Source organism: Pygocentrus nattereri, chromosome 6 (genome assembly GCF_015220715.1).
Source record: "Pygocentrus nattereri isolate fPygNat1 chromosome 6, fPygNat1.pri, whole genome shotgun sequence".
Lineage (NCBI taxonomy): Eukaryota > Metazoa > Chordata > Actinopteri > Characiformes > Serrasalmidae > Pygocentrus > Pygocentrus nattereri.
Window position 1 is genome coordinate 21855705 of NC_051216.1, and position 26826 is coordinate 21882530.

The following is a 26826-nucleotide window of genomic DNA, read 5'->3' on the forward strand; positions in this document are numbered from 1 at the left end:
GTCAGTAGGGTGGGGAATGAAGGCTGCTCTGCTTGCTTTTCTCACTATTTCATGTGATTTTTTCTAATCTATGTTTATATGAAATATAATGAAATAAAGGAAATAATATCGAATCCCATGATGCCAAATTTGAGACGCGAAGTGACCCAGCCTGAATCTAGAGTAGTAGTACTGCAGAATTTATCTATAGTAGTTCACTGGTGCGGATGCTAAATGAGATTTGTGCAAACAACAAAAATGTGCTTTACTGTGACTGTAGGTGTTTGTATGGAGTTCAGGATCATAAGCATATTTAGGAACACTTAATGATTCTGAACTCCATATGTAGGCATTCTTATTTACTAAGCATTAGTTAATGAGCAATAAATATGATTTTTCTGCATTTATTACCACCATATTCTTAGTACAGATATACAGTACAGGTTTGGGACACAATTCATCTACATACTGAAAGGCTTTCTTTAAGACACTGTTAGTCATTTCTAAGGTTATAGTAAATCTTTACAAACGTACACAATGGAAAAATGCATTGCATTGTAAACGAAGCGAGCTTTTAAAGGCACTCAAAAGTTATATGTGAGGCACATAGTATCAACAGACTAAAGATCAAAGAGGCTCAGTGATAAGGCAGTAATAACTTACTTAATAAGGCAATAATGCAATATTAATCAATGATTAAAAAACAGTGCAAGCAAGTAACTGAGAGGACGCGTTCTGCTCAGTGGCAGGAAACTTTGAATTCAATTCAGTTCAATTCAAGCACAGAGGCACTTTTTGGGCGGCAGGAGGAGGTGCGCGCGGGGCGGGGAGTCCGGGCTGGAGCAGCGGGGCATCAGGCCTTCCTTCTCTCTCTTCTTCTGCTTCATCCGTCTGTTCTGAAACCAGATCTTCACCTGCCTCTCGCTCAGGCTCACGTTCCTCGCTATCTCGGCTCTCCTGCACCTGCTGATGTATTTGTTGAAGTGAAACTCTTTCTCCAGCTCGGTCAGCTGCTGGGTGGTGAAGCTTGTTCGCGCGGTAGCGGTCCTGGTTAATTCACACGCCAGTGAGCAACCTGTAACGTGAAGAGACAAATGAAAGAAAATGGAGGTAAAGTGTGGACACGAGACATAGGCTATTTAAAAAACGGATCCAGACAACGAGATAAGCTAAGAATACCTCATCCAGCATGTTCTCATATCCATACGAAACTTACTTTGTGTGTGCTTTCTTTTAGCCCTCATCCAGTCGAACGTGTTAAAAGCTACACCTCTCGTGTCCTGTGAGCGAGACGCCCCCTCTGAACAGCTGCCCTGAGACGGTGTAAAACTTCGGGAACTGATGTAGGCGAGTGGAGTTGTCCTGTTTTGGCTGTGCTCCTCAAAGCAGAAGAAGGCGCTGCCCTTGCGCTCGGGGACCATGAGCTGTTCGGGCACCTCTGAGTCTTCATCTTCTGTGCAGCACCCCCAGAGTCCAGCACGACCGAGCGCGAAGCCGGGCCAGTGCAGCCCAGCCTCCAGACCCGATGTTAGATTGATGTCAGTAACGTGATCCAGGGGAGCGGGCGCTGCTCTCCCTCGGGGCTCTCCTGTGGACGGCGGAGGCTCTTCCTCGCATGCTTTCGCTCTGAAAGTCAGGTCTCCGCCTGAGTAACAGTCTGAGCACGAGGACATTAGGTGCATCTATTAGAGACGGGCAGTTTACAGGGTGAATGATTGCCACTGCCGCTTGTCTTCATGACTTACTGTACTTTGAAGCTGTACATGTAAATAATGGCCACCACTACGAAGGGGCGTGGCCTCGGCCTGCTGGCCAATCAGGGGCACGGATGTGTGGCCTGCCTTCTGGCTGCTAGCAGACCCTGGGCACTGGCTTCAACCAGAGCCCATAATGCGTCCATTTGTGAGCATTAGAGATTAAAACTTTATCAATTAAAAATTAATATTGTTTTTGGCTTTCCGTGAGTTTTTGTATGGTACTTCTCGAAATCAACTGTTTTTACAACACATATTGATACACAGTTTGTTTTATTCCTTTATAGTTATTTATTCCTCATCAAACCAAGCCCTTCTAGTTCCGAATAAGCCTTTATACAGTTAATGTGAGTGAGAGAGAAACAGTTAATGTAAGCTAAGTCAGCAAAAAGTAACTCCATGCTTTGTTTTGTGTTGTTTTCCTTTGTAAACTGACTCGCTGCGGCTAACCTACTAGGAGCTCTCATGCCCAGGGGGCTCTGTACTATATTAACAGCTCATTAAACGGCCTAGTGAAATTAAACCACACAATTTCTACTCGAACGCACGAGCTGTTTCACTAAAAAGGGAGTTAATGTTTTCCTCGCACTGCAGGGAAACGCATTTTACGTGCTGCTGCAACAGGCGTTTGTTTGTTGCACTGACTGCAATCTGATATTTAGATTTTATTAGGAGTGCGCACAGCCTCACTGGAAATCAGAGACAGTCCTCCGCTAACAAAATTAAACATACCTTACATATTGTAAAGCTGCTATACGTCATAGGCTGTGATTGCTCTGCTCCCTGTTTGATTTGGCTTGTTTGTTATTGTTGTTTATATATGTCTCGTTTTGGGTGTAATACGGCCAACGCCGCATCTGGCCGTGTCCCCAAGAAACGGCTGTCGAGGAAAATTGTGCCCGATCAGTGATTGATGATATAAAGCTGCGTCATACTCTCGACAGCTGTAGTAACCGATTCAGCCGCGCACTGTTTTCTGTAACCTTTCTGGCACTGTTTTTCAGTGGCGTGCTTCTGGGTTTTGGCTACTTTTTGCATTCTAGCTGTTTAGGCAGTGCAATTTCAGCCAGGCTAGTAAATGTACCACCTGAGTCGACCAGCTTAGCTTACCACAGAGACTTCTAATGATCTTCTTTGCAGTGCGGTCAGACCAGGTCTCTTACTGAGAGACATGAGCACTGACAGGAAAACAAGGACTTAAAAATACAAAGATGTCAGAAACAATATAGCATAGATCTAGGTTAGCCATGTGAATTAGGCCAATCGATCTGCCATTTCATTTAGGTCTGAAGGCCTGCAGTACTTAGCCTCCAGCCCGACCAAAGGTGCCTATAATGTGGAACTGTGAGGTCATACTGATTATCCACTTATTAATATTTTATTGTATATATTCCCTTCTTCAGATCCCTTCGTGTAGCTTCATGTAGCCCGTCTCAGTTTAACACATCAGTTACTGGAAGGGCACAAGTGCAATAGGTCTACACAGCAGTGATGTATCTAAATGCCATTTTGCAGGGGAAATAATAAATAATCTTACACAAAAGACTCAGCTTTACCATTATAAGACTATATATATATATATATATATATATATATATATATATATATATATATATAAACAATAATGTGGCCTGGCCGCCTTTTCAGGTTTTCAGAGCAAGAACATTTCAGCTGCGTCATCTTCTTTCATCATTCACCTCTATAAATGTAGATCAGAATTTTTGATCAGTTTTAATGAGAAGGTAAAGCAGTCTACATTAGACAGAAGCTCAAGTTGAAGCTCAAAGATAAGTTATACTTCATAGCCCTAACTTCGATTATTAGTGTTTTCATTAACAGTCGTTTTTCATTTTCACTCGCCCACAGTAAACTATCGCGACGCCCGGATACGTGTTATTTCAAGTTTGGAAAAGCACAGAGCACTAAGAGCTCAAATGTCGTCTTTAGACCTCCCGTCACGTTTTTCGTGAATCTGCACCCTGTAGATTTTAAACAGAGCATGCATTGTAGTCATTTCACTGTCTTTGCTTTGAAAAAGCACTTGCCTGTCACAAGTAGCCGCGCTCTCTCCTGATGTCAGAAGGTTAGCTGGGTGATTTTCTGAGCTTGTGTTATCCGAGGGAGGGAATTTAGAGCAAATAGCAGAAACGCTAATTCATTATAATGATGGAGGAAATGGCTGCCATTATTGCGCATGGACCGAAAGTAAGCGTGGGAATCGAATAACTCGCGAGAAATGACCAATTTTAGAATAAACTCCTTTTCAAAACTCCTTCGTCATTTTAAACGCTTGCTTTCCATTTAAAAGCTTGCTGACTGTTCAGGCTGCTGACTGCTGGCAGTGTTGGTATTGCACATTAACAGTTGTCTATCACATCTAACTTTACCGTCTAAATCCACGAGCTTTTTAAATAACGCACTCTTGATTTGTATTCTAAGCAGTCCGTATGAGTTGTGAATATAGTTTACCTACCCTCTGCGGAGGAAGCCAGCGCGCCTCTCATCACCATCATGTAACTTAGAAATGCCCAGCGCTCTCTCATCCATGCCCTGGTCCTACCGCCAGCATGCTGTCACGTTCCCCTTTTCTCAGCACAAAGTTTGGCCTCTCACAGTTTGAAATGTGTTTCCAGAGTTGGGAATGCAAAAGCTTTGTTCATAAGGAGGTGGAATCAGTGGCGAGGCTGAAAGCGACGAGTTTTTGATTAATGAGCTTTGAAGTGCCTCGCTAGGGGGAAGCGGGCAAGCGAGCTATTCAGTTAGAGAAGACTTGCCATGCCTGTGAAGCTACCAATGCGCAGCAGTGCCTCTGGTCTTAGTACTATTTATTACCACATTATAGGGTGAATTTTTGGGGGGAAAAAACACGAATGTAGAAGCACTTGTGCAGTGGTGTAGTGTGTTTGAGAGAAGATATGTAGTCTAGTGGCCATGACTGAAGATGTTTGACTTGATGTAGAGAAGCATTCGCAAAGCCTCGAGCCTTTAAAAATTGCCGTTGAAATAAAGTGAAAAGCAGCCACCGGTGTCTAGTTCCTTGTGTTTTAATGCTTAAAGAGCCGGAGTGCATGAGCGTTTTCAAAGGACCACCTGAATGTTCTCTCTAAGTGCATTACTGGTGGCTCATTAAACATGTCCATAGCACAGTTATCATGACTGAATGGATGGAAAGGTGGAGTCAAGGTTTTTCATATGGATTATATCAACGTTATCGCGAAATAATATCGATAGTATATGTTATACAAAAATAAGAAGTGGTCTTTTTATGGGATATCCTTAATATGTTAGTGGTGTTTATGTTAGCCTATTGTTGCTGAATGGTGAGTCGCGGTGGCGCGCAGGCGCGGGAATTGGATGCTTGTGAACACCACGCAGCCTTCTTTGTTTACTATGGATATCATTTCAAAATGGCGTCTGGCTCCTGTAGGCTATGAGCTACTTGGTGTGGGGATGTGCCAATATCACCCAGTATTAGAAAAGCACGTGGGATCCTATTTATCCGTGTAGATTTATGGTTCGAACACACATATGAGCTCACTCTTTCAATTTAAGCACTTTATTTACAAAATGTATAACACAACAAAATATAACATTTCCATATCGTTACCATTTCATCAGTTTGAGTGAGTGTGTTTGTGTGTGTGTGTGTGTGTGTGTGTGTGTGTGTGTGTGTGTGTGTGTGTGTGTGTGTGTGTGTGGACTGTTCACTTACAAAATAATATCTGTTAAGAGTGATGATGGCAAAGATGGCAAAATTGTGTGCTGGTGTTTTTTTAAGCTAGCCTAAAACATTTAAGCATTGTCCCAAAAAAAGTGTCAAGTGCCAGGTTCTCGATTGCAATAAAACAAAAATGTTTAGATGTGTCGTCTTCAGATTTTAAGTTTTGATACAGGAAGAAGAAAAAGAATACAATAAACAGAAATACACCAGCCACGTATTATCACTTTGTTTGAAATGGGAGAATGGCAGAGCCCGCGCAGTTTGTTCAGTTCTGATGCATAAATTCTACAATAGTCCATATAAATAGTCCACGTGAAAAGATAAATAATGTGCGTTACAAAACTGATAAATAATAAATACTCAATAGGGATAAATGTTGTCCATACAATCTCAAATAATAAATAATAGTGACACTTTTAGTGTTAACAGATTCATAGGTACCAATGACTAAACGGACGACTTAACAATGGCAATGATTTCTTCTTTTTTTCCCTACAAATTCCATCCCTATAAAGATGGGTGTCTAATATTGTAAAATCTACAGGACTTACCTTCAAGTAATAAGATATGAAATTGCCTTCATATTGCGCACTGCTCTCTCTCAAGATCTCAAACGACTGACAACAAACACTCTTGCGCATCTCCAACAGTCAAGAGAAATGGACCACAGCTTAAAAAATAATTACAGTCATAGCAGTAATAGTAATATCAATAATAGTACAGGGGTAATACGTTATGTCTGTCTCTCTCTCGGAGTGTATTTATATAAATTACTATTTTTTTTACTTGTGAGGTAATAAAAAGCGACACTTCGCTTGGGCACACGCGCACACCAAATCCTTACAAATGCGTTAGCTTCGGTGCTTCCTGCAGCCTTCCCTGAGAAGCGTGGTGAGAGGTGAGGTCTGTGTATGTGGGGTGAGGGTCACACGGTCCGTGATGATGGTTGCCCGGGATCTGAGCGGCACAGCTGTAGTCCACACTGGCTGATGAGGGATGAGGAAGATGGCCGAGGTTGAACATTGGGCCCGAGGCTGGCATAGAATCAACGAAATTCCCCCCGACGTACACGGGGCTCCCTTGCAAATTAGCGTTGGCAAAGCTTCCGTTCCCCTGCATGCTGTGGTGCTCGTACTCGGTACCAGGGTACCTTTTCTGCTGTGGTATACAGCCGCCTAACGGCGCAGTGTACGCAGCCAGACCGTACATGTTTTGCTGAGGCTTGGCGAAGGACGGAGGCGACGGCGCGTCGTAGTTGAGACTGTTTACATTTGGAAGCTGACCAGAGTATCCAACGTGATTGGGGCCACTTAGCGGTGGGCTTCTGTCCGGAGAGTGTCCTAAGGGAGAGTGCATTATGCCCTTGGATTTCTGATCCTTCTTGTACTTCATCCTCCTGTTTTGAAACCAGATCTTTATTTGGCGCTCGGTGAGATTGAGTAGATTAGCCATCTCAACTCTTCGGGGACGGCACAGATAGCGGTTGAAGTGGAACTCCTTCTCGAGTTCCACGAGCTGGGCGCTGGTGTAGGCAGTGCGCACCCGCTTGGAGGCCGGTCCAGGAGGACTCTTGTCATCGCAGGTCTCTCCTGAAAACGTAACATAAGCATGTTTAGTGCTTAGCGACAGTTTTCGGGTCACTACAGTGTGAGCAGTAAGGCTAAAGAGGCTACAGAACGGGGAAACCTATCAAACAAGCGATTGGCTATATTTATCATAAAGTGACTGGCATCTATATCCATATTGTTGTGCCCAGGAACTGATTTTAATACTTGGGATTAGCCATGTCATATGTAATCGATGGAATTATTTCAAAGCAGCCCACTCCTTTAGTGCTCTGAAAGCAATATAAGGCTGGTGAGCGCTCAAGGCGAATCTGAGACACCATCATTAATGAACTGGAGTGGTCCCTTCCTCTGCCCAAACAAACAGCCCGGCTGTACGCACACATCCACCCGCCCACGCACCCCACATCCACACAGGGTATAGCTACCTGGAGCCGTGCAGTTGGTGCTTTTTTGTTTTGAGTTCTGACGAGTCTCCTTCATCCATGGGAATATCTGCTTGGTGATGACTGGGGTGGCAGTGTTGGAGCCATTGTTGCTGGGAGATTTCTTTTTCTGGGTGGTGGTGCTGTTGGAGTTAGGCGAAGTGGCTGCTAAAGGAGGCGCTTGTTGCTGGTCACCAACACTCTCTGGTTGGCTGCCCTGGCTGCCACTTGGTCGCATACAGCTGCCATTGATGTCACTGTTTTTGTGCGCCGGCGGCCGCACCGTGTTAGTTTGAATGGAGCAGATTGGGCCTTGATAGTCATTCTCGATGCTGGAGGTGGGGTAGGACTGGTGTGCAGGCCCATACGTATACGAGTCAGACTTAGGGTATGAGTAACCTCCAAAAAGTCCAGCGTTATCATAATAAGTGGCTTTCTGCATTGTGAAGATTTTAATCTACGAGGGACTTTGTTCCCCTGTCCAATGGCATGGGCTCCTTTGTCACGTGACTGGGGCTTCCCACTGTTTCTCTATACCTTGACCTGCAAAGGGACAAGCAAAATCGCAAATCAGATCGGTAAAGACTGAAGAGTTTCGAATTACCTTCTTGGTTGTACACAGTGCTTCTTCACTCTGCAGACATCTTAATGCTAAACATTTCCTCCAAGTCTATGATGTTGGTTGGCAAGCTTAAGCCTTTTCCCATCGTTCAGCTCTAGACGCATTCTAGAAAAGACCATCTGCTTGCTTAAACAGCTCATAGTATCTATGGCAGGCAGAGAAATACAATATATTGTATGGGGTGAGGTGAATTAATATACGTTATGCCAATACACTGACTTCACCTAAACATTTTGGCGTTCTCCTACTTCACTCATCTCTTAACTGAAACGTTTTCACCACACTTGGGCTTCTGCTTTATGCCTGACAGAATGATATGATAGAAACATTGAGTCAAGTTGCGTCAAGTTAAAACTTGCTGAAGTTTTCTACTGGATCCGCGCGTAAAGCTATTAATTTCAATTGAAGCTTATTCAACGATCTGGAAACAAGCGCAGGCTACTTAAAGGAATGATTCCACATTCATACATACAGAAGACCCTCTCCTAAGCACTCGTTTGTTTCAGGAACTTTCTCACATATTGGTGCTTTTTTGGCTGGCGTTATGAGTGAGCTCGCCGTCATGCACCTGAGCTCCTCTTCAGACGTTTTAGCTCTATACAAGGCTTCTGGCGTGCTTGCCTCCCCAACCTTTTTAGCCTTTCGTTTTCAGGACCTCAGGCGAGAATGCAACAAGAGGGTTAAACTTTAACTAGTTCTGAAAGTTCCCCATTGAGCCCAGTCTAAAGGAGGCAGAAGGCGAATCAGCAGTTTTGGCAAGAACAATATCTCTTTCAGTCCCATTTCGTTGCTCAACACAAAGTGTGAGTGCTTTTATCTAAGGGTATAATAAGAAAAGAAATAAAAGTAAGAAAATACGTGATCCACTGTAACTATTTTTAGCCACAGATGATCGTATTACAGATGTTAATCAAATATGAGTAGTTGTAGGCCTAAATGTTGGAAACTGCCTCAGGTTAGATGTCGGGTTAAAAGCAACATGATACCATATGTAATTGGATTCAGAAATTCTGGATAGTTAAATTGAAGTAACTCCTCAGCAGTGTAATATTAAAATTTTTCAAATGCACTGCTTAATTGATGTTGTTTGATCGTGCATGCGTTAAGCCATGAAGGTTTTTATGTGTTTATACCGTCCGTTTGTTGCTGTCACATTGCTTGTATGTGAACTTTATCTGAACCACCCAAATGCTGGGCTGTAAATCATAAGACGAAGGCAGCCTTCTCCTTCTCCTCTTGTTCAAACTGCTCAAGTGTTTCATATAATGTGTTTAGTGTCATTTTTATCATCATATATACGCATACTTTTATCATCCCGCACTGTTGCTTTAATGCGATGCTTTCAATGCATTTTACACATTATACCTTCTAATGTAACTTTCCTAACTGATGATATAGGCGCGCGATATTGCTCCTGAATTCTCACCGATGCTGTGTGTTGTGGGAATGGGTGATGGTGGGTGGGAGGGTCACTGAGCTATGCTAATAACCTCACAAATGCATGGCAAATGCACGGGTGCAATCTGCTTCTTCCAGCCCTGTGGCGTGTTCAATTCAGCATGTAGGCTGGACTAGGCCTCCTTCTCTTTATAAACCTTATTTTTTTATTATCATTTTCTTTACCTTTTAAGCTAGACCAACGCCAAAATGACTCTAACGTGTGACAGGACAGCTCAATACTGTAGTTATTAGACGGCCTGAAGCTCCGCGCATTGCATATCAATGCACCTGTCATTCGGACCCCCACAAAATTTATGGCTGGCCAACTAATAAAAAAACAAGCCTACCACAGGAGTGAGCACAACACTTCCAAAAGACGTGCTACAGACCGCAGCATAAACTCCAAGCGTAGGAGGATGGCCGGCTTAAAGAATGCCCTTCTCTGCTATACTCCCATAGTGACAGCGAAGAGGCCGCCACTATAAAACCAGTCCTTAGTCCAGTCCACCCAGCACACAAGATGCCGTTGTCTTGAAATTAAGTACCGCTGCGTTATATCACAGTTTTACGAAGAGGATGATGGACTTGAAGCAAAAAGCGGAGAATATGGTCTGAAATCCTGAAGACTGGAGCTGCGTATCCTCTGCTCTCGTGCGGGATGTGTATACCTTATGTATTGCTTTTTTGGTAGAAATGCCACCTACAACACTAAAAAGATGTAGCTTTGTGTTGGGTAAACAGGGAAATGTGAGAAGAACTATAAAATTACATTCAACGCTGTGACGCCCATCAGGGTGAAATATGTACGAATCCTTTATTCTTGCGTGTCTCAGGGCTTCGTCCAGTTGACATGTTTCAGTTAACATAATCTGTGCCTCTGCTGATACGTGTTTAATAGGTATGTAACATTTTGTTGGTATTTTTTTCTATAGATGGTAAGTCAGTTTGGGATTAGAACATTTTTATATTAGCCTGTTTAGACTCACGTGTACTTTTAGAATATTACCGTTGCTAAATATTAAATAGAAGGCATGCAGCATCTGATAATACCGTGCAGAAATAACATCAAATTCCGCGCGAACTTCGTGTTTCATTAAAGGAAAGATTTACTCACCGCAGTGTGTATCGCACTGTTCTCTCTTCTCCCTCAAGCGCTCCTCATTATTCGGACCACGACCTGGAGGATGAAATTAATTCATTGATCACTGAGGTCTATTAGAAATTTACATTATTGCTGAATGCTGCTCGTTTTGTCTTCAGTCTTTACTACACACCACGTAGAGCAACATTATATGTCCTATTTGTCATTTGGCTAATTTCACGTGCTATTTTATACAGCTCTGATATTTGCAATACAGTAATGAATGAGTCATGTTCAAAATCTTAATAAAAAATCATTTAAATGTGTGCTTTCTTTTTTCGTTTATCTTTTCCCTTTCTTCTCTTTTTCTTTTTTTTTCTGGGTATACAATTGTGCATGTACGGTAAAACGTGTTTAAAAAAACTGACATAAGCGATTCTACACAAAGAGGAGCTGGCCAAAATATTTAGCACTCATAAGCCTTTTGGATGACCTTTGGCTTCTTCAGCAATAACTCACTGATTAATGAACAACGGGCGGAAGGGGCTCAAGTAAGTCACAAAGCAATCCACACCGCACAACTTTTCCTCCAGTGTTTTTAAAACCGAATGAGCCCGCGAGGATGAGATATTTAAGCTCTTCATCTAAGTTTGGTCTCCAAACAAGACTCAAGCTGCTCTTCGGCGGGCTGGGAGGATATAATAGGAGTAGAAAACCGTGGGAAGAGGACAGCACGCCTGGCTTTTTCAAAAATAATAATGGACTGCGTTTTCAAAAATGCCTAGCAGCTTTAAAAAAGAGTGGTACATTTTAAGCTGGCTCCTCATGTTCAAAGTCTTTCCTAATGGGATAAACGTTGCTATGTCTCTTGCTTAACAAGCTCTGCCATTCTCAGGCTACAATGTTTTCGCCCACGCATTGTTACGGTAAGTTTGGTGAGCATAATGGCACAATGGTTAGTTAAAATAATGGACTGAAGATGTGGAGCTCTTAAATATGCATACGAGTCTGATTCGGTTAGGATTTAAATGCTCTTAACTACGTTCTTTCAAGTCTGGTCGCTCATCTTTTTCGAAAAAATATTATATTGCGGGCAGTGGTCTTGTCTTGCTAAGTGCAAATCCGCGCTCTTACGAAGCCTTCTGCAGACAAAATGGACGGAGGCTTTTTCTCTACAGCTGTAAGGGTGTTCGTGTGCTCCAATGTCATAAAATATCTTTTTATGGTTTAGTCAAAACAGCGACTTTGGTCCTACAGTCAGGAAATAAACTGTTTAATATCCGTAAGTCTTCCGCGCTTTTGTTTATATAGGCGCCGTTATGACAGTGCTCCATTAAAAGTGTGTAAAACTTCATTAAATGTAGATATTATAATGCACTAACCAAACAAATAAGTCCGGCTAATCGTACATCACTTGGTGAAAAAAAAGAAAATGAATGGAAAAAAATCTTCAAGGATCAAGGAATACGTTTCTTTGGATTTTGCTTTAAGACATATGTGAATGTTGTAATGACAGACACAAAACATTAAAAATAGCTTAGCTTTTAACCGGGCTTTGTAATTTCAGTTAAAATATCACACTAATTACGCTGTGCATAGTAGTGGATTATGTCAAAATTCCTTTAAATTACAGATTTTTCTTTCATGTTATCATTTCTTTTGTTTTAATGAAAAAATAATGGAGTCATGTTATTTCTATTTTTGGAGATGGTATTGGTCCATTTAGAAAACGTCGCGATGATGTTTTAGATGACTGCTTTTTTTGCAATCTGTAAAAATCCCAATCCAAAATAAAACAATTGAATTAATTTGAATATGGTAGCATCGCTGCTTAACAATGCATATGTCCTAAACCACATATATCATGTCTAACATTACTGTGAGGATAAGACAACAAATTAAAGTGATTTACGATCTCGCAGGCTATGAGACAGAACAAGAAGTTGCACTGCTTCTTTTCCCCTTTGCGTTTACTCTTTTTATGTCAAATCGCAAAATCAGCTAAAATCCGGCGTCAAAAGTGTGAATCAGACGTGCAGTCCAAGCTAACCTTTCGAAAATGCTCATGGTTGCTCAAAAGTGTAAAGTAGTTCCACAGAATTCGTGTATTCACGTCCTTAAATTGTGCTTAGTTAAAGGTGCGGCGACATTAATAAAGATCAGCTGCTCTGAATGGAATAAATCATATTTTTTTTTACTGTTGCCTTAATGTAAAGCTCATGGTTAAAGGTTGCGTTTTGCCATGCAATTGCTTACCTGTGAATCAATTTATCATAGAGCCGTGCTTCTCAGTCTCAATATCTTTCCCTGCAGTGCCTCGGATATATCCTTCACCCTTTGTCTGTGCACCGTACTGTCCTAAACCTGATCTTGCGCTTTTTCAGACATTTCCATATACCAATGCAGACAGTATTCCCGAAAGAATGGAAGCCACTCACTCAACTACCAATAAAAAGCCAAGTAGGTATCCTTATTCCAAAAACGAACAAAATTGCTGGCAGTCAGCCTCCCCCTGGAAAAATAGCGCGAAGGTTTACAGAAGTAGGATCATCGTTTGAGTCAACATTAGGATATTGGGGTTTGGGAAACCTTTATCATGACAAATAAAGGCGCTGCCTTAAAATACAAGCATATTTGTTCACGTGATCTGGATAGCAGATTGTCCTGACTGAGGCTGCTACTCCAACCAAGCCTTACCTCACAAATCCGTTTTAAAAGCAAGAACGCTAAGCTGCCCTCCAGTCCCACCTTATTTTATCCAGAATTGCTCATGTTCCCACATTGAGAAGATTATCAGTGAATTATTTTTTTTTCCAGATTTATCCTCTTTGAAAGGTTTGTGGTAATAATAAATGCTCTTTTTACTAAATTTGAACAAAAAATACAGTCTGAGAAAGTGGAATGTTTGAAAACATATTTCAGTGGATGAACAGATTTGTTTATGTTCACTTCTATTACAAGATTGAGGATATATTTTGGTAAATAACCGTTTATAATGATACATTTATATCGTTGTCGATTTTAGTGCTTTGCAATAAACGTAAGAAAAAGAAAGAGCTGTCTCGGTGTACCTCATTTTTAACCTTTTTTTCTTTCCTAAATGTGTTTGTAACAGCTTCTCAGAAAGCATCGAAATATTGTTTGACGATTATAGCTCAGGCAATGACAGCAATGTATGACCCTGTCATCTGGAGAGATTCATCAAAATCATTACTGTTCTTCTGGTACCACCAGCACACTGATGTGGGATGGATCTTTTTTGGTGTAATTACGAATAATTGTTATGCAATATCGCTAGCGCTTTATTTTTCAGAATGTGTATTACTGACATTTACGGTGTATTAATGTCGCTCCCAGCCAGTGTGCTGGATGGTGGGTTAGCTGCAGGAGGGATGGAGATGGAGCGAGTTGGGAAGGCGGCCGAGCGGGATCTTGTCCTGAGGAGAGAATGCGCGTACTCTCCCTTTGCAGCATATGTTCACGGGGTAATAAAAGTGAAAGATTTACAGTCCACGCCCGGCCCCCAACAGCCTCTCACCCTTTCAGGAATTACTGAGCATGATTTACAGCGATGCAGATCTCCATCATTCCTCTCTAGCAACTTGTACTACTTTTCGGAATAATTTCACCATCATTGCGCACCACCACAAATAACATTCAAATAAAAGTCTCTGTTGGACTGATTCGTCATCAGTGTTCTGGTTTGTTTCTGGATTGTTGATGCTTTTGTTTGAACTATCTTCACTGAATTTGAAGAATTTAAAAAATGCTCTTAATACCTACTAATAAAGATTTCATCCCTGGCTATTTGGGTGCGTTTCCGAAACGTTTAGCCTTTGTTAGCCTTTGTTTTGCAGTCCTCTCGCCAAACACACAGCACCGCATCCCAACAAACAGCCACCAGTCCAGCCGGGAAGAGCCGCATCTTTGACGGATTATAAATCACTAAGAGGCCCTCGCGTGAAGCCCTGACGACCGAGCTATAACAAACCAACCCCTCTCCACTTGTCCTGAAATCTCCGATTCACAAATGCAGTCATTCTGCTGAGAGTGGTACTGTTTAAATCAGCCTACCGTCCACCATCATACGGTAAAATCACAAGAGCCGTCTGTAAATGCAAGTTCAGACCTGGATGTGGTCGTAACGGTTTCTACAAAAGAAAGAGTCATTACTCTGCTTATTCCAACTTCAGGCTGTCCTCGAGGAAGCTTCGCGCACTTATCAAAGGGCGCTATTTATCAAAATTCTGACAGATATGTTCATCCACCACCTTACTCAAAAAGAATCTTAAATGTTTACCTACCAAGCTTCCATTGGCTGAAATGCTGTACAACCGTGCGGTCTACGGTTGCGTTGGATACCAGACCGTTTGGATATTATTTTCTTGGATCTCTTCAGTTTTCAAGTCTGATAGAGTCCTCGCGATTAATGACGACGCCGTGTTTCTAGGGGACGTGCTGCATTAATTATTTAGACAATCACGTGGTCGAATAGAAAAAAAAGATATAGAACGGAACCATATAGTCACCAAATTCTATCTTCGGATGTCGACAGCGCAGTTTAATATATCTTAACGGGCTGTCTCGCTAGGCGAAGACATTTTCTGCGAACAGCTGGAAATCAAATATGGCCGTTTGAGGACCATTGTGAGAGCGGCGGTGGTAGCCGGCGCAGTGTCACTGCGAATGGAACTGCCTATGGCTCCCATTTCTCCTCTTCATACATGTAGGTCAACACCGGGAAATGCCTCACAGAACCGGCCCGAATTTCAGAATTTTTAACCTTTAATCGCACGTTTGGTAACCTTGAAGGACAACATGCTTTTAGATGGTTGCTTTAAAAAAACACAGGGCTCGCGTTCATTCCTGACTATATTTGAAAGCAAATCGGTGACCATAGTTTAAATGATTACAGTTTTAGTGTTGACCGTTTTTTACCATCGTGGAAGATTTATTTTGCCCTGCTTGTGCGTTTCGAAGCTATGGCGCGAAAACATCATTACAACTGCTGAATAAAGAAACTTGCTTGAGCAGTTTAGTGGACCCTGGTGAAACTGACCACCCTTCAACTTGAGACATGCAAGGTTGATTACCCAGACTTATACCCATGCATTATTTTCTGCCCTTCTCTGTTCTCTTGCTATCTCTTTATCCTTAGCTTGTTATATGCGCGCGCTCTCTCCCTCTCCCTCTCTCTCTCTCTCTCTCTCTCTCTCTCTCTCTCTCTCTCTCTCTCTCTCTCTCTCTCTCTCTCTCTCTCTCTCTCTCTTTCTCTCTCGCTCTCGCTCTCTCTCTCTCTCTCTCTCTCGCTCTCTTTCTCTCTCTCTCTCTCTCTCTCTCTCTCTCTCTCTTTCTGCCTCCCTCCCCCTCTCTGCCCCCCTCACATAAATATAGGACTACTGATATGAAAGGAAGACTACACAGAGAACAGACACATATAAGAGAAAGTTACAAAAAAATAAAGCTTTAAGCAAATTTCTTAAATGGTGCAAAGGCCAAAAGGTATGGCTCAAATGCTGTGGAACCACTAAGGGTGTTTTAAGGGTTGTCCATGAAAGCGTGTGATGTGTCTGCGACCTCTGAAATGAATCTATGGGGGTTCATGACAAAAATCAATAAGGCAATAAATAAATAAAAATCCAACAATATAATATTGAAAATTGCATCAAAGTAAAGGTGTAAAAACACGCGACAGGAACACACGACAGAGAATGTGCGGAGGTATAGTGCACAGCTGCCTCTCACTGTGTGCATGTCAGAGAGAAATTCAGGGCCTGCTCTCATAATTAGGTTACTGTCGATTGTTCAATCCACATTTACAAGACTTCTGTTAACATCCGAGTGAAACATAGACAAAATGTCAGTATTTGAAGTGTGATTACATGTGCCCTAAAGTAAGTATATATATATATATATATATATATATATATATATATATATATATATATATATATATATATATATCTTTCTCTTCCTATTTAATTTTAACTTAAAAAACTCTTTCTTTCCCGTGCTGGTGCAACCGAATGTTAAAACCGTCTAGGCGAGAAAGGCCTGTAGGTCTTGCAGGTCAGGGAGTGTAGAGGTCAGCGCTCGCGGCTGAAAAGCGCCCAATGCAACAGAAACTGTGTCCTCTAGATGAACCTTCCCGCAAGGCTTTTGTCGAACTTCTGTAAAAATACCTTTTCAGTGCTCTCAACGTGAAGGCTTCAGCAGAAGACGTCTTGGCGATGTGTGAGCGCCTCATGGGTTTTGTTCAAGAAGACAAAGACACCACAATGACAGTAGAACATTCGATCTTTAATCACGACGTGAATGGCCCGACTCACATTTCAGACCCGGTCCCATTCTCTTTTTGCCAAAAATATTTTCTTTTTCTTTTTTAATCAAACGTAAAAACGGCAGAGCAGTTATTTCCTTTTTCCAAACAGTACACAGCATGTTATTACTTCAACAGGGTATGCGAAGTGGTTTGTGAGTAAACCTTTTCTTAATGGCCTCTATTACTCATTTACTACAAAATGTGCTTGTAGAAAATATGCACAAAATACAGAAATATATAGAATAAAAATAACACACTTTTCATAAATGAACTTATTAGATTTAAGGAACGATCACTTAAATTCACGTAGAATATAAACACAACATTTTCAGCATTCTCGTTCTGAAATTTAATAAATAAAGTACTCAAGATCTAAAGGTGTATCTAGAAATGCAAAAGTAAGTGAAATAATAAATGCACTATTATTTAGGTATTTCAACTGACATCTGGAAGACAGATATGCAGCTTCTTTAATTGTACACTGTTTACAAAACTGTCAAGTGAGATTTATAGCCGTAAAGGTATCCAATAGTATGGTCAACACACTGGGATATTTGCTTCGAAATTAAGCAGAAGTCACATTGGCTGTTTAATTTATTTTAAAAGGACAATTTGTTCGGAAGATTATTATAAAAATCCAGTATTTGTAAAATAATAACGGTTCACATTTTACGACTTTTCGAATTTTGTGATGTTGTGGGCAATTCCTAAATTCCAATTTCTGGATGATTTTTCGAATTCTTATGAAAACTTGATTTTTTTTTGTGAATTGTATTCCTGATTAATACAAAATTTAAAAATTCGTGAAGCGAAAGTAAGAAATAGGTCAGAGATTTGTAATTCCGTGAGCTTTAACGGAAGCTTAGAGTAGTAAAGTAATGAAACAAATGAATAAATTCACAGGCCGTAGTCGTAAACCTGCTGCTTCTTAAAGAAATAATTTAACAAATTCACAGGTCGCAAATGCTGCTGTAACGCATTTGCATGGATAAGAATGAATGATAGAGAAAATCTAATAAAGGTAGCTTAGGAAAACTCCGTGCTTTTATATAGATTTGGCAAGCTTTATTATCTACTATACCTCATGGCAGCATGGGAAGCATATTGTGATGCCCTTCTATCCTTTTTCATACTTACATCGGTGGAAATGGAGATATTTCAGCTTTCAGTCCTCTCATCCAGTCCACTCACACTGTTTGGTAATGATGTGTGCTTCTGGTTCACATTAAATATCACTGGTGTCAAAAAAGTCATCTTTTAAGACCATGCAAAGGCAAATGAAGCATTGTCTATTATACACAGTTCGTCTGGACTTCATGGGCGAGTTGAAGGCTCCACTACGCTTATAAAGTTGTGATATCTGTCTGGTTGTCCTTCTGAACGTGTTTTGCGTGCTGGTTTGCAGCCGACGTCGACCTTCCCTTCGTGTTGGGCAGTTTGTGATCTTTTTTCCATTTCATTCTCCGGTTCTGAAACCAGATTTTAATCTGTCGCTCAGAGAGACACAGGGTGTGCGCGATTTCAATGCGGCGCCGTCTGGTCAGATACCTGTTAAAATGAAATTCCTTTTCCAGTTCTAAAACCTGCTGCCTGGTGTAGGCTGTCCGGGAGCGTTTGGGCTCCGGTCCTGTATAATCTGGGTTCACTGGAACAGACAAAAACACACTTGGGTGAGCAAGTGAACCCAGTTAAGAAAACAGCCCTGCTCCCACATGAGGCTCCCCCCTCCCGAATATCTGCGTGCGATTCCGCTTTGTTTTAAATAAAAAATAGCCAATGCAATTCAAAATTACATTTTCACTGAGACATTCCACTGATTTTCATGAATAAATAATAGAACTCGATAGTCCAAGTGGACGTCTCAATAGCGCAGAGGCAGCCCATTCAGCCAGCGGCCTATTTCCTAAGCAATAAAAATTTATGACTAGTGTAATTGGCGGCCCCTTCAGAAGAACCCATAAATATTTCACGGAGTGATTTTTAGCATGTCTTATATCGCCGAGTTCGGCCGGTCCAGAAACAGACAGGAAAGAGACTGAATCTTACCCGTGGTAACGTGGACTTTCTTCATCCAGGGATAAACTATTGCAGGCTGCGTGCTTTGTATCCCGTTCTGGTTCTTTGTGTTTTGCTGTTGGCCACAAGTCCTCGGGCCGGATATTTGGACCGGGGAACACTGTTCGGTCTGTGCGGGAAAGGAGTTGGGGTGGCTGGCTTGGTCCTGCACATGACCCCGTGGCTGTACCGTTGAGCCCTGCACAGTGTTACAACTGTAGGGTTGCTCCGAGTAGTTTGACCGTGAGTAGATCCCTGGATGCTGGAAATCAGTGTCCTGCGATGGACTGTAATAGCCCGAGCCCTGCTCAGGTATATAACTGTTCTGCGAATATTCCTCGCAGGGAGGAAATTTTGGATCCACATACTTGGAGTTTACCATGTACGAACTCATGGCCATTAATTTCTGAAGGTAGAAAATACTAATTTTTCTCGAGTTGTCTTTTTTTCCTCCCTCCATAAAGCCCTCCTACTTGCTGTCAACTGAATAAAGTTGGGCACCCATGTGACCAGCTCGGCCAATCGAGGTGAAGGAAGCCTATTAACGCAGAAGAAGCCATACACACCTAGCAGCGAATTTCACAAACTTCGCAAAATATCACAATTAGGACTGATGAAACACAAAATGTAGTGCGGCAGAATTCACAATGCATGCAATATATTGATCCATTAGAACAGCTTTTCCAGTGCTTATCAGCTTATCATGTTAAAAGGTTTATATATATATATATATATATATATATATATATATATATATAAACAAAGATTTCCATGCAGGATTAATATTCAACCATAGTAAATCAAACTCAAGCCAGGGATTCTGACTGGTAAACAAATAGGAGATACAAAACGACCCCAGGCACAAAAAGGGGCGAATAAAGCCCGGAGACAATTGATGGAGACCGTCTTTGTGATGAAGAGGTCATTCAAAAGTTACAGGAGTCTCATCGTCCCAGTGCTTTTCACTGCTGTGGCCCACCATCAATGCCGTGTGCCAATCAGTAATCAAACTCTAAATAATACAGAGCTGAAGCGTGGAGAGGCTGTGGTTACACTAACATGGCACATGAGGTGGATTAGTCCACGTTTTTCCAACATAAAGCACAAATCTTACACGTGTGCCGATTTCAAGCGTCATATTTTGTGTCTTTTGAAAATGAAAATAGCACTGGAGGCCACAGTAACCTTAAAGGAGTCACTGGAGGGCATCTCCGAGACTAAGTTAAATGAGGACATGCTAATGAAAGGCAAGCGACTTTATCAAGAGTAAAAGTGCATTCTTTTGCATAATGGTATCGAATATGATAGATGTTATATTCTGCTTAGAGAACTTTACCAACCTGCATTTTACCACCCTGAATGGTCAATAGAGCATATATGCATCTGACCAAAACTGTAAGTGCGACTATTTTGTTTTACTGTTTGTTTAGAAGATGATATTTAATAAAACGTTACATAAAAAGTTGAGTTTATTCGAAGTTTTTGCATCGACCATATACTCCCCTAGAATCGAATCTGTGACTGTGATTTTTTCACACAAATTCGGTTCTACAGGGTATATATAGACGACGGGATAAAAGGGTCCAATTTCTGCTTGTTGTTAAGGCTTCGCTGGCAAAGCTTTAAGACAGAGAGGTCATTATCGATCCCGAAACCTTGCATTTATGGACAGCTTTATTCATGAATTAGAAAACTTTAATTTGATCTAATTATACAGTGAAGAACTAACATGCATACATACAGTTTGTGGCATTTTTTTTGACCAAAATGCACCCTGCTTCACTCACATCCATTATAAAGTTTAACCAATTATAGCCAGTCTTTCACTTATCATTCGGCTTGCCATGTCATTATACTCGACTAAAATATGTGTCGATTAATATGAGGACATAAAGACTGTTCTACTCACACATGCTACGTTTCCATACCAGTAAAGTAAATCAGGCGGTCTCACTTAGCCACTGTCCACTTTTAACACTGAGTGGACACTTATAAGTAAATGACTAAAGGCCGAGAGGTCAACCGAAATCATTTACAACACACATCACAAAGTTTCATTATTTTTGAACGCAGCGACAGCAGCATCGGAAGAGCACTAAAGTTCATGAATTCTACATGACCTCTCCATAACCATCTCCAGTGGTCTCGCTTCCCGCCATGAGAGCCAGAATACTACAGAATCGCACAAGAAGAAAATAAGGAAAGAGTTCTTTTGAAATAAGTTTCATTTTAATTCTGAATAACGTGAAAATTGAATTAGTCTGAAGCTGAACTGCGTTTTTACTGCTGCAAGACTGCGCTTCATTGATAGAGGATTTCTAATGTTCACGTTGGAGTAGCTGGTCGTCACTACACTGATCATAAAAGAAAAAATAGCCGGACTGTAATTATTTAAAATATATACCTAGCCTAATTTGAATGAATCTATTCTATGTCTAATGTCTGGTAATTAACTGTCGGAGCCCCACTGATCATTTCTGTACATTTAGTTAAAACGCAATCTCTAGCACTTTCATTTCATGTGTGTGTCTCTGTAGAGCTGATACTTGCTTCAGAGAAGATAAGTGATTGGAGGTGAGCTGTTCAACGCGTTTTGCATTTTAATATATGTTAGACAGTTTGACCTGCGGTTCACCTTCCCTTGCGACTCCTTCATGCGGGTCAAAGCCGAGTTACTGATGAACAAAAGAATAGAGAAGCCACCGCTCTTCATGACCTTTGGCTTAAAATTTAACAGGAGCTGCACTTCTTTATCAAAAATCTCACTTTATTTTCAAATTCATGTGCAGTAAAATCAAATGCTCCAAAAACGGGGGAGTTGATTATGTGACATCATATAGACGAGCTAGTTTAGAGTTTTTACCCATGGAGTCTTTCGTGTGTTTTTTTCTTTTAATTTCTGAACATTTTCATATTTGTTTTTTTGAAAAAGGATTTATAAACTCATTTTTTCATAACTAAATACAGGCTGCAGAAACCTAATTCATGACTTACAGTCATTGCGTTATGTGGTTTCACTTTTCGGCGGGCAGCTTCTACAGCTCCAAAAACCCAAACACACTGCAGTTTATTCTGCAATAAACGAAATTGCGCCGAGGTCGGTGCTATAAAATGCTCATTCCTGCTCGTTGCAATATTCGTTCCATTTTTTTTTTCATGAAAATAACGTGTGCATAATGAGAGACCGTGTTTCATGAAAAATTTAGAACGAATAAAAAGTATAGGTTATGCAATGCCAAGCTTAAGGCCCATCCCCCGTTGCTCTGTAAATTTATTTTAAATAAATATATTTAAGTAATATTGTGGAATTTATTTTTTTAATAGTGAGAAAAATGATCAACCCCAATATTTTAGCACACTGTTACGTTTTGTTTTTTAATGTGTTGAGCAGTTTATTGACGAAATGTATCCTCTCTTGGTGCGGGGGCGCTAGAGAGCATATCTATCAGAATAAAGAAAATGGCTCACGTTTAAGGTTTGTTATACAGAATATATCACATTTTTAGAAGCTTTTGTTTATTAATATGAAAAATTCGTTTATTCTAGTTTAGTTTTTTTTTCTTAATGAGCCAGAGAGATGTTTTTCACATCACTAGATCAGTACTTTTATCAGTTTTAGTTCTGTGAAAAATAACATTTTAGCAGTTGCAACACAGCCGGTTACAAAATATGAGCACTAAAAATCTGCCCACTTCACTGACCCTAAAGTAACATGGCAAGATTAATTTTAACCACACACAGCAAACAAAACAAGCAAGAAGCACAATCATTCAGTATCTTATTTCTCTGTCCAGATCTATTTAACGTAAATATATATATATATATAAGATCAGGATCTGGTGGCGAGGGGCAGCGCTGTCCCGCTACAGTCATTCTCTCACAACGTGGCACCAAAACTACTAAACTACAATTACGCTACACGTCACTTTCCTTATATTATTTCTACTTGGTAGTCACTCAACCAGTCTTAACAGTCTTAAGAGCGAGTTTAAACGAGCAGTCCGAACAGACACTGCGACACACACACATGGAAGCAAGGCACACCGAGTGGAGTGACCCAGTTCAACCCAGCACAAGTTCAGTGACACGTATTGGAAGCGGTCTTACCTCGAGAGCTCGGCTGAGCACGCAGAGCGCGCCGATAAGCGAATATATCCATGATCAGAACAAAACCAGGACTAATTCAGGCTCCGCACTGAGACTGGAACCTTTTCTAAACCGTCTGCAAGGCCTTTCTAATATACAATGTGAATTATATTTTGGCTTGTCAACTCCCTGGCCATAAAACAAAGTTTAATGGTATCACGTGCTTCCCCACAGCCATTCATGACAGCGCGCGGGTGCCATAAATAACCCTGAAAGTTGCACTTATTCAATAATGGCGATTACACTGATGTCAGGAGGAAATAAAAGCGTTCATTGCTCTCTGAGGGGAAAACGTTTCCCTCTATGGGAGGAGGAAGAAAGTTATTGTTCAAGGATCCAAATGAATAGCAGCTACACGCACTTGGCCAAAAAAGAAAACATTTTGAATGTGGTCTATTTTCTAATTCCTTCATTTTTCCGCTTATGTCGCCGTGGCCCTTCCCCCTTGAGCAAATGAGGTGCGTTTGAGCAGCCTGACGTGTGAACTTCTGTGAGTGTTTTTCTCACTGTAATTTTAAGGCAATAAAGCAATAAAACGCACCCCTGGGGTGAACAGCGCTGCAGCCAACGTGAGAACCTTTGAACTGCACATTGTAGCTCCATATGTCGACTTCTCGCCTTCATAAAAAGCCAAATGGATTTGAACATATCTGTTGATAGTTAAGGCTTTATTTTGAGACGAGAGTTTAAAACATTACAGAAGCCCATCTACACTGAAACCATTGAACCACTGTAAACTGATTTAATATTTTAGCTATTTCTCATTCTAGCTGTTTTAGTAAAGCTAAGTAAAGCCTACAAATGCGCCCAATGTATACATATACTACAACAATTGAAATTATCAAAAAATAACCAAATCAGGATTTGCAATGTATGACAGTGATTAAATATGTACTTAGGCTTTGTTTCGAAATCACACCTTTTATTGACACCTATATCAAGTAAGGTACAATTAAGTCAAATTTTATGTTTAAAGGTCGTGGTTTGAAATGCATATCATTACATTTCCTATCACGCTTCCAGACCAAAAAGCTGAGCAGGGTCACATGCCTTCAGCAGCCAACCACAGTTTACAGAAATGACCTCGGAAACAAACGACTCAGAGGCCTTGGCAGGTCTCAGAGTGTTGGACAACAGTGCCGTCTGTCGGCTGATACGAGTACTGCTGTGTGTCTTTGGCGCATGGCAAACTGCAGTCTAGGCTTTTTTCCTTCCTTTAGGCATGACGTAAGCCCAATAATAAGACACCTGAAAGTGCTGTTTGATATCGTATGCAGAAATGCACTCTTTACTATTGCACTGGATCAACTGTCATTTGCCAACGAAAGAAAACTTCTCGTATTAGAAAAATGATCAATTTTCAGTTTCATGACACATTAGGGTTACAAGCAACAGCGGCTGTAAAATAAAAGAGAAAAAGAAGAAGCATGTATATGAAATGTGGAAATGCAAATTTCACTTCCAATATCCAGCATTTCTAAGAGGGAAATATGCAATGATTTTGTATGTGTGTGCGTACGTATTAAATAGATTAAGATACAAATCAGATTCAGATCCTCAGACTCAAAGACATCCTCCTTGAAGGCTTGATTATAAACACCTCTCTTATTCAACAATATGTGTTATAAATCACACTGGCGCAGACCTATAATGGTCTTCAGTAAATTTATTTTCCTGAGCACGTGTTTATTAATTATAGCAATATTTATAGCTTATTTTCACACAGGCAGTTAATGAATATGCTTCTAACGTTAGGGCTACATTACATTACATATTCAATAATCAGTGATAAATTAAAACTCGATGGACTGGTGCACTGGAAATAAAGCGAATGTAATGCGTTTCTAGCTGTGTGCTAGCTAACAGGCCTCTGGTTATGCGCCTTTCTCTCCTTCTCTTGCCGCATTGCAGCAAGGCTGTAAATACTTTTGCAGCTGCCTGTCAGCCAATGGTGAAATACTGTCTTTGTTCCGCAGCCCCCATCTCCAGGCAGCTCACAACTGCCCACAGAACTGCACCATTCTCACCGATGAGGAGGCATATATTAAACCGATGCACAATTTCCTTTCTTTTTCTCCTTTTTAAACACTTCACTGTGTATTCCAGCCTCTGTTTTCCAAAATTTTACTGTGTCCATGGCACATATACAACGAAAAACTAATTCATATTAGGCTGACATTACATGCAGGCGTAGCTATCAGCAAGTTGTCACATTAGAGTTATCATATTGTAGCCAGACGCTAAACACCAGTGTTAGTAATGTTGTCACAGAATTGAACAACTGTTTGAGAAAAAAAAAAACATACACACACAAAAAACAGTTTCTGAATGTAAGAATAAGAAAGGAAGCGCTGTAGGAGTTGTATATTAATTAATAACTACATTTTGTGTGTTATTATTATTGTTATTATTATTATTATTAATAATAATATTATTATTATTATTATTATTATAAATGATAATAATAGTACTACTACTAATAATAATGACCAATTTGTTATCACACTGAAAAATACATTGCACACAATTTAATCTCTGTTCTGGTCATGTGACATGCAATAGGCTCCAAGTTAATGTTACAGAATGAAGACTAAAAATGGCTCATAACATTGGATGTTGGCATTATATGAGAAATTAGAGAAAGAGAATTTTCTTTGTAAATCACTGTAACAGTAGTGTTATGTTATTCTGCATATTCGCCATGTTACGCTTCACAAACATAAAAAGCACAAGTCGTTCATTTTGATTCTTTCACGTTTCGTCTATCGAAACCATCGAATGGTTTTTGTAGACTGATCTAAAGTTGCTGTCATTACGGATTATTAATGCAAGTTTCCTGAACAACACGTCTGACCTGTCTGAGTGAATAAGAGGCTCTCCCTAGACCAGAATAATGTGTTATAAAACATACACTTACCAAACGCAGTCGGATAATCCATGTCCTCCTCCATTTTCCTCTGTCTGCGGCTTGTCTGAAGTCTTCTGCTTGTTGTTGTGTAACAGCAGCGAGCAGTACAGCGCGTCTGCATAAAGATTCTGCACAAGGAGCAGCTATGAAGCGCCTGGCAGCACATACTAGCACTGCTGGAGCTATACAGGCCCTTCGCTGACTGTGCGTGTACTTCACTGTGTAAGTCTGATCATTATATAAAGTAGAAATGCGAGCTGAGTAAAAGTGTTAGGGTTAGGACGCTTTAGCTGCAGAATGCGTAAAAAAAATCGCTGGAGAAATCAGGAAAAGGGGGCCATGAAGACGCTTGCCTCCTGCACATGACCAGTGGCATCCAATGACAGGCGATATAGGCCCATAAAAAGCTCTATTACCAAGCTGTAAATTGTCTTCTAACAAAAAGGAATTCGGGGCTGCTGCAAAGCCTCTGCCTTTTGCGCATAATGGTGGAAAGCTGCTCTCTGTTTCTATTGCGGAAAAAAAAACAAAACGAAATACACACAAATGTAGAAAGGACGTTTTTTTGCTGATTTTTAGGACAGTGAAAATTATATGCAGCACATTTGGCGTAGATAGTTGGAAAAATACTCCCTGTTTTATATTCAGATAGAAGTCTCTCTCTCTGTAGTTCTCAATTTTTTTTTTTCTGACAAAAATGTATTTATTTCATATATATGACTGATACTATATATATATATATATATATATATATATATATATATATATATCACACCATATTAGTGTGATCCATGGGTGTGTCAATAGA

General features: G+C 40.7%; 3 protein-coding genes across 7 annotated transcripts; all 3 read right to left on the reverse strand.

Moving 5' to 3' along the window:
• Positions 1-367: 367 nt before the first annotated feature.
• LOC108424272 (homeobox protein Hox-A1-like) lies at positions 368-4481 on the reverse strand. Of its 3 annotated transcripts, none has more exons than XM_037539178.1 (3): positions 4207-4481; positions 1196-1605; positions 368-1054 (listed from the first exon to the last, which is right to left on the reverse strand). In XM_037539178.1, exons 1-3 carry the CDS (start codon positions 4278-4280, stop codon positions 756-758), a joined length of 783 nt encoding a protein of 260 aa, XP_037395075.1. In that variant the 5' UTR covers positions 4281-4481; the 3' UTR covers positions 368-755. The 3 variants fall into 3 exon arrangements, with proteins under 3 accessions (XP_037395075.1, XP_017547671.1, XP_017547670.1); XM_017692182.2 differs by having other exon boundaries at positions 1196-1661; XM_017692181.2 differs by lacking the exon at positions 4207-4481 and having other exon boundaries at positions 1196-3234.
• A 792-nt stretch (positions 4482-5273) lies between these two features.
• hoxd3a (homeobox D3a) lies at positions 5274-26446 on the reverse strand. 3 transcript variants are annotated; one of them, XM_017692343.2, is made up of 4 exons: positions 26028-26446; positions 10621-10683; positions 7448-7987; positions 5274-7043 (listed from the first exon to the last, which is right to left on the reverse strand). In XM_017692343.2, the coding sequence occupies exons 3-4, from the start codon at positions 7884-7886 to the stop codon at positions 6295-6297; spliced, it is 1188 nt and encodes a 395-aa protein (XP_017547832.1). In that variant the 5' UTR covers positions 7887-7987; positions 10621-10683; positions 26028-26446; the 3' UTR covers positions 5274-6294. The 3 variants fall into 3 exon arrangements, with proteins under 3 accessions (XP_017547832.1, XP_017547834.1, XP_017547833.1); XM_017692345.2 differs by lacking the exon at positions 26028-26446 and adding an exon at positions 14892-15247; XM_017692344.2 differs by lacking the exon at positions 26028-26446 and adding an exon at positions 12844-13565.
• Positions 16870-19637, reverse strand: hoxd4a (homeobox D4a). The gene is made up of 2 exons (XM_017692346.2): positions 18956-19637; positions 16870-18554 (listed from the first exon to the last, which is right to left on the reverse strand). Exons 1-2 carry the CDS (start codon positions 19422-19424, stop codon positions 18253-18255), a joined length of 771 nt encoding a protein of 256 aa, XP_017547835.1. The 5' UTR covers positions 19425-19637; the 3' UTR covers positions 16870-18252.
• Positions 26447-26826: the final 380 nt, after the last annotated feature.

Bases quoted from the DNA above. Each gene is read 5' to 3' on its own strand.
- LOC108424272 (XM_037539178.1), bottom strand. From the start codon at position 4,280: ATGGATGAGAGAGCGCTGGGCATTTCTAAGTTACATGATGGTGATGAG. The intron at 1,606-4,206 runs GTAGGTAAACTA...CCTGACTTTCAG, and splicing joins GCTGGCTTCCTCCGCAGAGG to AGCGAAAGCATGCGAGGAAG. The intron at 1,055-1,195 runs GTAAGTTTCGTA...TTCACGTTACAG, and splicing joins TAAAAGAAAGCACACACAAA to GTTGCTCACTGGCGTGTGAA.
- hoxd3a (XM_017692343.2), bottom strand. From the start codon at position 7,886: ATGCAGAAAGCCACTTATTATGATAACGCTGGACTTTTTGGAGGTTAC. The intron at 7,044-7,447 runs GTAGCTATACCC...TTACGTTTTCAG, and splicing joins CACCAACTGCACGGCTCCAG to GAGAGACCTGCGATGACAAG.
- hoxd4a (XM_017692346.2), bottom strand. From the start codon at position 19,424: ATGGAGGGAGGAAAAAAAGACAACTCGAGAAAAATTAGTATTTTCTAC. The intron at 18,555-18,955 runs GTAAGATTCAGT...TGTCTGTTCCAG, and splicing joins GAAAGTCCACGTTACCACGG to TGAACCCAGATTATACAGGA.